This window comes from Hibiscus syriacus, unplaced genomic scaffold, assembly GCF_006381635.1.
Source record: "Hibiscus syriacus cultivar Baekdansim isolate YM2019G1 unplaced genomic scaffold, ASM638163v2 tig00002237_pilon, whole genome shotgun sequence".
Classification (NCBI taxonomy): Eukaryota; Viridiplantae; Streptophyta; class Magnoliopsida; order Malvales; family Malvaceae; genus Hibiscus; species Hibiscus syriacus.
The window spans coordinates 7,393,950-7,405,883 of record NW_024061918.1 but is presented as its reverse complement, the minus strand read 5'-3'; the positions used below and the strand labels follow the sequence as shown (position 1 = coordinate 7,405,883).

Genomic DNA, 11,934 nt, shown 5'->3' with positions numbered 1-11,934 from the left:
TATTCTGTCGAAGACGACTTTCTTAATGCGTTAATCTAGTCATGAATAATCAACTGAACCAAGGTGTTCAGCGAGTTCAAGATCATGCAGATTTGAATGTTGCAATATTTAGGAATGAAGGACTTGTACCTCGATCGAGAGTTATTTGAGATCTCTTAGCTCCTGTTCTAGACGATCACAACCCAGGGATCGTAGCACCCGAGATCCATAGAGCCCATTTTGAGCTTAAAATGGTCATGTTCAACACGTTGATCTCGATCGATCAATTTGGTGCATGCCTCATGAAGAAGCTAGGCAACACATCTGTGTTTTCTTGGAAGTTTGCGACTCATTTAGGAAGCAAGGAGTGCACAATGATGTGTTAAATCTAAATTTTTTCCCCCATTCTTTACATTACTAAGCAAGAGCTTGGTTTAGTGGAGTTCTAACTGGATCGATGTATTGGGATCATTATAAAAGTTGCTTCAAAAATATACTAACCACAGATTCCACGACTGAACCCAAGTTGTGATATTTTATAATGGAGTCAATGCGCCCACACGTATGATGTTAGATGTTTCAGCAAATGGTACTTTGCTTGACAAATCACCCAAAGAGGCCTTTGACATACTGGACAAGATATCAAATAATTACTAGCAATTTCCCTCTTCAAGGTTTAGAACAAGAAGGAAGACACCTGGGACATTCGAATTAAATTCTACGGATTCAGTGTCCGTCCAACTTTCTGCCATAACAAATATGTTGAAAAATCTGCAACATTCTAGCGAAGTGAAGGTAGTCAAGGTAGCCAGCTCCGCATGTATCTTATGCCATGGAATTCACCATGAGAGTGAATGTCCTAACAATCAAAAGTCTATCAACTACGTGGGATATTTTAATCGAAGCAACAACAACCCCTATTCTAACACTTATAACCCAGGATGACATCAACATCCTAACTTTTCATGGGGTAATCAAGGGGAAAACAATATAGCAGACAACTTGAACAGGCCGCAACAGATTATTTCTGAACCTTCAGGATTTCAGCATTAACAGATGTCGTACAGAAAGTTAACAAGGGTTCAACTTCTAGTTCAAATTCTAGTTCAAATTCTAACTCCCTTGAAGCTACCATGCAAGAGTTTAGGGATTCAACAAAGGCTTTATTGTATGAGCATTCATTGAAAATTAAAAGTCAAGGAAAACTTTTCTAGAATCAAACAACCTTGTTACAAAGTCATAGCTCATCTCTAAGTGAAACACCCCAATCCGTATCCAACCCGAATACGAGTACGAGGTGTCACCTTGACTTTTAAACTATTTATTTTCACAAAATAATTAAAGGATTTCAATTTCTCATTTAAATAAAACTGAATAACTTGCATTAATTAAAAACTTTTGGATTTACAAAGCCTTTCAGAGCATATTCAATACAAATCACTTAGTACATGCCAACTACATTCAATATATCAAATACATAATCGTATCCATTTCTCTTCTGATCTGATCTGTAGCAAGGAGAACTGACCTGTCTTCCTCCTCTTAGCTTCTCTTCCCGATTTCCGGAACCTACGTGTGAAACAATCACACGCTAAGGCTATGACTTAGTGAGGCATAAAAACACGTCTAATGTAATTTATATTCACTAACCATCCATGACTATTTTATGCTATCAAATCATGCAACTCATATAACTTTCATGTAACAAATACATACATACATATCATCATTTATGTTTGTATCATACTCATACACTGTTATCATTCATAATTCTTATCTCTGGTTCGTATAATCTCTTATGTTCATATCATATATCTTATAACTCATTCTTATAACAGATGCAATAACCCATAACACATATATATCATTTCATGCAATTCATATCACACATTATATATATATTACATACATTGTATTCCGGGTTATCTCTTTATTAACCCATGTACATTATTGAGAACTCAAGTTATGCAAGTACTATGAGGTTGTGCACACATATGCTGTCACCACAGCTCGTATAAAATCCACTAAGTGGTATATGAAATCTGTGTCCCGAATGACCTATCCATATGTTTCGAAGAACATAGGTAACTGTCCATATGTTCCAAATGACATAGGTAATCCTGTCCATATGTCCCAAATGACATAGGTAATCCTGTCCATATGTCCCAAAGGACATAGGTAATCCTGTCCATATATCCCGATGGACATACGTAATCCTCGACTCTTGGCATGCCAACTATACATATAGCTCTCATGTCACATATCATGGGCACTATTGTTATGTTGCATATATTAATGTATTTCTATAATCTCTTATAATCATATGTTCCTTTTCTTTTGTCACATACCACATGTATGTGTAAACATCTATTTCATATCATATCACATACCTTATTTCAACTTTCCAAGTCAATTCATACTACTTGTCACATATATCTTATCACTTAACTTATCTTTTATCATTCCATATATTCACATGTACATATCACTGTTCATATGATTTCAATCCTTATGTCACGTAACTTTTAATACTTCTCATGTGTTCATATAACATGTATATCATTGTCATCTCTTGTTCACATATATTTCCCGTATATCATATATACCACATATAACACATAACACATATATCTCTTATATCTTTTCTCATATGTTCATAATGTCATATACTCATATCACATAATAATTTAACCTAATTATATCTTATGTCAATTTCCTTGCTTAAATCATATAATACCTATACCCTTCTCATAAACATATACTCTTATAACTTTTTGTTATATCATTCTCATCACTTAATTTCACCTAGCTCATAATCGCGTGGCTTATCTTATATATATTTATATTCACAAACTTTATAATTACATGGTTACGTAATTCACTTACACATAGATCATTTGTATTGTTCATATGACTTATCACACTAACATGTGTTTATACAAATCATATAACTTACATAGCAACATATCATCACATATACTCATGCACACATATAAATCATAACAACACATACTTCTATCTAGGAATGCATGCATTTTTCTATTAGAAATAGACTTGTCGCAAGTTTTATTTCCCATTAAACATCATATACTAAATAAGATGCACTCACATGGCCTCATTAGTCAATACCAATTCCTTATCTTTTCCTTGATGACTATTACTTGACACCTTGTTCGGACATTGCTCTCGATTGATATATATGCAATCATACGTATAATATACATATTAGAATTCCATTTGGAATACTAATTTCATTTCTTAAACTAAAATAAAGATCTATTTCCATTTTCCCTTTGAAGTGTATCAGTACACACTATAAGGCATCGATACATCCCTTCACTAGTGTATTGATACACTACTTATGTATTGGTACACAAATTACATTTGAAATTTCTCGGTTCAAGGGGGTATCGATACACTCCTTAATGTATCGATACACTATGAAGATGTTCTTTAAAATTAGTCTTAGTGTATCGGTACCTGTTCATAGGGTACCGATACACCTTGCCCAGAACAGACTTTTTCACCCGAAAATTCACTCAATTCAATGCAATTATTTCATATTTCATCCCTTTACATATTCCTAACTTACATACACATGCTTAAACTCATTAATACTCATTTACCTCTTCTTAAACCTCAAAATCCTATCATCCATATGAAATTCAAGAATTAAACTCAATTTTCAACATGTTCCAAATTCAATTCTATTTCTTCTAACTTCTTAATTAGACCCTTGACAAGTCAAATTCAACTTCAAAATATATTAACTCCTTCTATTTTAATAACCCACTTAAAAACTCCTTTTACTTATTCTCTCATAACTTGTTCATTTTTGAAGTTTTAAATCACCTTAAATCTTCTCTTACTCTTTATTATCACTCAAGAATCAAAAGAAACCATAAGATTGAAGAAACAAGCAATTTAAATCCAACACACCTTATACATGAAAACACGGGAAGAGAAGAATATGGCTCCATCATTTTACCCTTTATTTTATTTAATAATTACCAATAATCCCTCAAAATATTTCCTAATAAGTCCTTGAACTTTACAATTTTTTTGAATTCATACCTCAAAGTTTCAAAAATTCCATTTTAGTCACTAACCTTGATTTTGGGATATTACACTAAGAGCTTTGGAGAACTAAGTGGGGAAAATCACTACACTGAGGAGTGGTATCCAAATTAATTAAAAAGACAAGTTTGGGGGAAGAAACAAGAAAATTCTCGCTATAACATTGTGCAAGAAAAATCTGAAGAGTAACAAGAACCTGAAGTGAAAAAAGAATTACATGTGGAGAAGGACAAGGATGAAGGTTCAATCACTCACTCTACTGATAGAGGACAAAAAAATGTCACAGCAAAAGTTGTTCCCCCAAATGCAGTGGAAAAAGTCAGACCCCCACAACCCTTCCCCTCAAAGACTAAAGAAGCATAATGATAAAATCCAGTTCAAGAAGTTTGTTGATATCCTTGACCAGCTTTACATCAATGTCCTACGTTTAGAGGCCATGATCATATGCCGACCTATGCTAAATTTCTCAAGGAAATCATTACAAAGAAGAGGAAGATTGAGAAGTTTGAAATTGTCGCCACAGTCAAAAGAATATTGTTTTACGTTGAGTAAACTTTCACTGAAGCGAAAAGATCTTGGCATCTTTGTTATTCCATATTTTATCAATGATAAATATGTGGGGAGAGCCCTGTGTGACCTTAAGTCAAGTGTAAAATTTGATGCCTAAGTTCGTGTTCTTAAAGCTTCGAATGGGTAATGTTTGACTTACCACTATAATCCTACAACTAGCTAATCGATCGCATGTCTGTCCCGAGGCAGAATTGAAGATGTTAAAATGAAGGTTGACAAGTTTGTATTTTCTGATGATTTTATTATTCTAGACTATGAGGTCGACGACAATGTGCCCATCATTCTGGGGCGTCATTTTCTAGCTATTGGTCGTATTCTCAATAATTACGAGAAGGGAGAGTTCACAATGAGGGTGGCTGACCAGAGTGTCACGATCAACATCTTCAACAAACTGAAATATGTGGATGAATCAGAAAAATGTCAATGTGTGTTGGATGTGGACTCAAAAATAGAGGACGAGGATGCAAATTTCTGTTGTAGTAACTTTTTTACAGTTGGAGGACTATGAGAGACTAAATGAAAATAAAGCAATTGCGGAGTCTGAGGAATTTTCATCAGAGGTACATCAATCTAACTTACTTCTAGCTAGACCAGATACGCGATTCGAACCTCTTGACTTTGATGAATTTGTTCGCCTGAAACTTTCGCTACAGTATGTACCTACCTTAGAACTTAAACATTTTCCATCACATTTGAAGTATACTTATCTAGGTAGTGATGATACTTTGCCTGTTATTATATCTGCTAATCTAACCCCTGAGCAAGAGTGCATTTTGATAAATGTCTTGTCACATCATAAGAAAGCTTTAGGTTGGACAATGGAGGACTTAAAGAGAATAAGCCCTACAATTTGCATGCACAAGATCCAATTAGATGATTGCCACATCAATTCTATGAAACCCCAAAGGAGACTCAATCTTGTAATGAAGAAAGTAGTGATGGAGGAGATTATCAAGTGGCTCGATGCTAGTGTGATTTACTCTATCTTTAATAGTTCATGGGTCAGCCCGGTGCAATGCGTGCATAAGAAAGGAGGCATGACTGTGGTGAGCAATAAAGAGAGTGAGCTATTATCGACGAGGATTGTCACGGGTTGAAAGATTTGCATGGAACCGAAAGCTAAACAAGACAACTAAAAAGGACCATTTCCCCTTTCCTTCATCAATCAGATGCTAGATCAACTGACAATCAAATCCTTTTATTGCTTCCTCGATGGATACTCAGGGTATAATCAGATTGCCATTGCACTAGAAGACCACCTTCACATGCCCTTACGAAACCTATGCCTTCAGAAGGATGTCGTTCGGACTTTGTAATGACACGATAACATTTCAAAGGTGTATGTTAGCCATTTTTTCAGATATGGTGGATGACATCTTGGAAATATTTATGGACGATTTTGGCCGATAATCCATGAGAATCCCATTCTTAGGTTTAGTTGTTATTCTCTCACTCTTATTCTCTCTTGGTTACGAAATCAACGGTTAACAAGCCACATCAACTTCCCTTGACTAAGAGTAACAATTGTTAAAGTTGAATGAGTGATTTGTTATAAATTAATAATGTTAGTAACCAAATTGTTAGTTTTGAAGTATCAGTGAAAAAAAGAAAATTTTACTAAAACATAAGTGACCATTGTAGTTTACTCTTCTAAAATTTATTACTGATTACATGTCAAAATACAAATTTTTAGTTTTTTTTAAATTCAAGTAAAAAAATTATATTCTTTTGTTTGAACAATATTTGAAAACACATTCCAACAATTTAGAATTTAGAGACGGTTCTATTAGTTTCTCTCATAATTTTTTTTTGCCTTGGTTTATATATATATACAATATAAAATATGAGGGAATAAAAATATTTTCTCCACGTAGAAATATAAAATATAAGTATATTAAATCACTTTATAGCATACAATAATGATATATGGTCCAAAACTATCAATGAATGCATAAATAGTATCAAAATGCACAGGCTAACAAATTATAGGCCTAAAAACATAAGTACATGGAACTGATATTTTTCAATATCGCAATGACTAGAAATTAATCTCTAAAATGATATTGGCGAAATTATAGGCCTAAAAAACATAAGTACATAGAATTGTGTTTATATTAAAACACGTTTGTAGACCTTTGTATTATATCAGTAATTCGAAATTCACTTAAATTAAAAGTAATATCTATATGTATTTAAAATAAATACTATTTTATAATTATCTTAATTAAATCAAAAATAATAATCTCTACATTTTTAAATATCATTAAAACGGGAGTAAAAAGGCTCATAAGAATGCTCAGTACATAGAACTGAACCAATCCAATGTCATTTAGAATTTCTTTCGCAAATGTTCCATCTTCTTGGCAATCAAAGTTCAAACCTAATACGGCATCGTTTGCTAGCCTCACAAAGCACCGTTAAGTGACAGTTATAACCCTGAAGATCTGGAGGAGTGGGAAAAGAAGAAAAGAAAAGAAGAATATAGATTGCAAGGAAAGTGGTAGTTTTGTAAATCCGCAACACTGTGGCGCCCAATTCTGGTAGGCAAAACCGGGACATTATATTAGAACATTCCAGTGCGCTAGAAATTAGGAGAAAAAAAGAAAATAGAGAGGAATTTCACTTGTCTTCATCTGTGTGTTTTTGGGTGAATTATTGAGAAATGGTTGATGTAGCTGATAAATTAGCATGTTTTCAAGCAATCACGGGGCTCGAAGATCCCGATTTGTGTACGGAAATCCTGCAGGCCCATGGTTGGGACCTTGAACTCGCCATCTCTTCCTTCACCTCTTCCACCCAACCCTCCGCTTCCACCACAACCTCCGACTCTCACCCTCGCGATTCACGGACCCGGACCGAATTCGGCTCCGCCTCCGGTGTTGTTATCGCTCCCCAACCAGGTTTAGCATGGAAACTCATTACGTTACCCATTTCCGTGATATCCGGAAGTCTAGGGTTGATCTCTGGCGCTGTTGGACTCGGTCTATGGGTCGCGGGCGGAGTTCTTTCGTATTCCCTTGGGATGATCGGGCTAAGTTCTGGGCAGGGCGGAGAATCATCGGCGAGGTTGGTCTCCGTCTCGTCCGCGGCTTCTGAAGCGATGGACTTCCTGGCGGCGTTTGAGAGGGAGTACGGGACGAGGGGGCCGAATTTTGTCGGCGAGGGTTTTATGGACGCTTTACAGAGGTCGAGGAGCGCGTTTAAACTGTTGTTTGTGTACTTGCACTCGCCGGACCACCCGGATTCGCCTGATTTCTGCCGAAGGACGCTGTGTTCCGAGACTTTGGCGGCCTTTGTGAATGAGAATTTTGTGGCGTGGGGCGGGAGCATTAGGTCTAGTGAAGGTTTTAAGATGAGTAATAGTTTGAAAGCATCCAGGTTCCCATTTTGTGCTGTTTTTATGCCCGCTACGAATCAGAGGATCGCCCTTCTTCAACAGGTATGGGCATCGTGATTCTCACTTCTACTTTGAATGAAATTATTGGTTTAATTATCCTTTTGCAAAACTCAGAAACTGAAACATATTGTTCATACTCTCATATAGGTTTTAAGTACATTTATGAGTTCAGTTAATCACTTCTATTCTGGATAAATGGATGGAAGTCAGGGATTTCTTTCTTTTAGTTGTTTTGTCATTGTGTTTCTGCTGAGCACAGAGTTTAGATTAATTTCTGCTTTTGTTTTATGCCTTGATACATAATCTGGATTATAGGTTCAATTGAGAGTAACTAGAGTTTACATGGCCGATAACAAAGTATATGAATTCATTGTTAAAGAAAAAGTGTTGAATTGCTAACCTTTTAATGATTGACTAAAGTAACACTTACCTGGTTTTCCATATGCTAAATAACAGTTCCTCAAATTTTGTTACAAGGCATTTGAAACTTGTATAGTGTGTACAATTGACCATCAGCTTTCCAGTTTCTTTACAGTGTGATGCAGCTTAATCCTAGATTCTGCTAATTCATTCCAGACTCTGCCTGTTTATCTTTTAGTTAATTCACTAGAAAATTTAATAGCACAGGCGCTTCTCAATATTTTCGACTTTATGTTGCTTTACTGCAACTTGTCTTTACTACACGTTCTTTAATGGGTCTAGCTGTTTGTTTATGTTAACTTTCAGAAATCAGTTTTATACAGTTTCGTTATCATTGTCACGTTGAATTTCACCAAAATATTAAATTTGGATTCAAGAATTTTGACACAGCTGCTGATAAGTAACATATAGTTGACAGTGATGCATGCTTAGAGATGACTATAGCATTACAGCTTTGTACGTCATGCTATATGCATGATTAGAGATGACTTATAGCATTACAGTTGTGTACATTATGTTATATGTATGCTTAAATATGGTGTCAGAGCAGTATAACATTGTACCCTATATATCATATACTATATGCTTAGCATCTGTCCTATAAAGAATTGTACCTTCATATTTGAATTTAAGTTGTTAGAGAAGGAGCATATAAAAGAATATATGTAAAATATATACCGTCTCTATGTGTACTGTGGCCTACAATTTCTGTTTTCAAATAATTTTTATTGTTTTTTAAGTTTCAGTGTAGAATAAGTAGTGGCCGGTTACATCCACCATTTTCTGCTATACCAGTTTTGTGGCTGAATAGTGACTGCTATTGTGTGAAAGTTTTTCACACTTTTTTTTTAACATCCATCCCAGTACCACAAAATAGAGGCCATGTCACAGCTATGCTACCACTTTTTAATCCCTGGTGTTTCTAATATTTGGCTGTCTAAAGCATTCAGATTTAGCCCATCTTCACTAACTTCTATACTCCTACATTTCATTGATCTAACTCTTACTGCAATTGTGCGTGAAATGATCTCTTTCTTAAAACTTCAGTCCTTTTTCTTTTTACATCGGCGTGTAGCGAACCCCGGGATTCCAATATAGGAAATGGCAATCTTGCCTATTAATATTAGAATCTACTCCACTGTAGGTTGAGGGACCTAAATCTCCTGAAGAAATGCTCACAATACTACAGAGATTGCTTGAAGAAAGTGCTCCTGTTCTTGTTGCTGCCAGACTGGATGCTGAAGAGAGAAGAAACAACGTGAGATTAAGGGAGGAGCAAGATGCCGCTTATAGAGCAGCTCTTGAAGCCGACCAGGTAAGCTGGTATCTTGTCTTAAATAGTTAAATTAATAACTTCAATAATTATTTACTCATCTTTGGCTTGGTCATGGTGGAGTAGAATACTGTACTTAATAATGTCTACTTCATTTTGAGATGAGGATATAATGAAAAACTATAATCACTTGCTCCCTGAATGGATTTGTGCTATTAAAAATAGTGTTTGGTTATATGAGACTGTCTAAATCCTCTACAATATTAGGCTAGGGAACGCCAAAGGAGAGAGGAGCAAGAACGTCAGGAAAGGGAAGCCGCGGAAGCTGAGAGGAAACGCAAGGAAGAAGAAGAGGCTCGTGAAAGAGCAGCACGTGAAGCTGCTGAAAAGGAGGCTGCCCGAGATAGAATGCGGCAGGAGAAAGCTATGTCACTTGGTGATGAACCTGAGAAAGGACTTAATGTTACACAGGTAATGTTGCTTTGGTTTTGTCTCTTAACTTCTTGGATCTGGTTAAGCTGGTTTAATTACCATTATTCTCAATTCAAATACGGCATTGTATTACAACCATGATCGATTGCATTTCCGACTTTTATTGATATCCACACTTAATGCTTGTTTGTACCCAAATTAATCAGGTTTTGGTACGCTTTCCAAATGGAGAGCGCAAAGAAAGGAGGTTTCCAAGTACGGCACTTATCCAATCCCTTTATGATTATGTTGATTCTTTGGGATGCTTAGAAGTTGAGGATTACAACCTCGTCTCCAACTTCCCTCGAGTAACATATGGTACGGAGAAGCTCTCGTTGACTTTGAAAGAGGCTGGATTACATCCTCAGGCAAGCCTTTTTGTGGAGCTAAACTAATCTGGAGAAGATAGTGTCAAGTTGTATGATGAATTATAGTTTCAAAGGTTCCTGTTGGTAGGACCCTGCATGACTTTCTTATGTTTCTTTCTCAGTTCAACATAATTAGCAATGACAAATTGATATAAAAAAAAATATCTGCACGTCACTGGATATTTATTTCATCGATCTTTGATTCAGACTTGATTAAACAAATGGACGAGTTTATGTTCAGACATGGGCTTTTAGGATTCAACAAGAATTTCTATCTGATCATGTTGAGTTCCTTGCTCTGCTACCTAAAAAGCCAGATGAACCAATGTGTCAAATGAAAAATGTCATGATATGAAAAACTGGAGATTTGAAGGTTTTATTATCGGTAGTAGTTTTTTTTTATCAGATGCCAAAGCTGCTATCGAATTTTAAGCATCTTAGAATTTGATCTGCTTAATCTTTTCTCTTTGCAATTGTCAAAAGAGAGCAGGACCGTGATGAAGTCATGGTCAATATCAAAGTGTTCCATTAAATCTTGTTGTACTGGATTATAGTATTATATAGATTATATTAGAGGTGGCATTTGCATCATTTGGATCGGTTTTGGGTCGGATCTAATTTGGATTTAGTTCGGGTGTATGGTAAATTGATTTGGGTCAGGTCGATTTTCGGGTGGGTCAATTTTTGGGTCGCGTGGTTATTAGATTGGTTGTTTTTCGGCTCGGATCAATATCTTATTGGTTGATTTTTGGGTCGGATCAATATCATATCGGTTAGATTTCGGGTTATGTTAATATCGGATTGGTTGATTTTATGATCTGGTCAATACCAGTTCGGTTGATTTTTGGTATTGGTCAACCTTTGGATCAAGTCAATTCGGGTTGAGTTGGTTATGAGTTTAACTTAGTATATATGAAATTATTGATACATTCTTATAGAAAAATATGTCTTCTTGTTTGTTAATCTTATTATTTCAGTTTAATTATAATTCTCAATCGTTCAATATTTTAAATTAAATCATCGTTTTGAAATGATAATTTAACACAAATACGATCCTATAACGCATGTTACAACTTGTCATCAAAATTTTATATTAATTTTGTGCGAAAAGTTTAAAATGATAAATATTTTATAAAAAAAATAAAAAAAAATTATTAAAAATTTATTATCAATCAAAAATTTCAATCAAATATTAAATATTTAATTATAAATTCAATATTTTTATTAAATTTTAAAAAGTCATATATAACTTTATTTGTTACGCTTTAGTTGTAAGTTATAAGTAAATTTTCTATTACTTTCATTATAAATCTAGTATTAATTAATATATTATTTCTTTTGTTTTAGTATTTTCCTACAATTTTCATAATAAATCTATA

At 34.9% G+C, this 11,934-nt stretch overlaps 1 protein-coding gene across 1 annotated transcript; it reads left to right on the top strand.

Moving 5' to 3' along the window:
• Nucleotides 1–7,219: 7,219 nt before the first annotated feature.
• Nucleotides 7,220–10,707, top strand: LOC120142763 (plant UBX domain-containing protein 10-like). Its single transcript, XM_039157272.1, has 4 exons — nucleotides 7,220–8,065; nucleotides 9,588–9,758; nucleotides 9,984–10,187; nucleotides 10,355–10,707. The coding sequence occupies exons 1-4, from the start codon at nucleotides 7,289–7,291 to the stop codon at nucleotides 10,580–10,582; spliced, it is 1,380 nt and encodes a 459-aa protein (XP_039013203.1). The 5' UTR covers nucleotides 7,220–7,288; the 3' UTR covers nucleotides 10,583–10,707.
• Nucleotides 10,708–11,934: the final 1,227 nt, after the last annotated feature.

Coding starts and splice junctions, on each gene's coding strand:
- LOC120142763 (XM_039157272.1), top strand. CDS start 7,289: ATGGTTGATGTAGCTGATAAATTAGCATGTTTTCAAGCAATCACGGGG. Junction 8,066..9,587: donor GGATCGCCCTTCTTCAACAG/GTATGGGCATCG, acceptor ACTCCACTGTAG/GTTGAGGGACCTAAATCTCC. Junction 9,759..9,983: donor CAGCTCTTGAAGCCGACCAG/GTAAGCTGGTAT, acceptor CTACAATATTAG/GCTAGGGAACGCCAAAGGAG.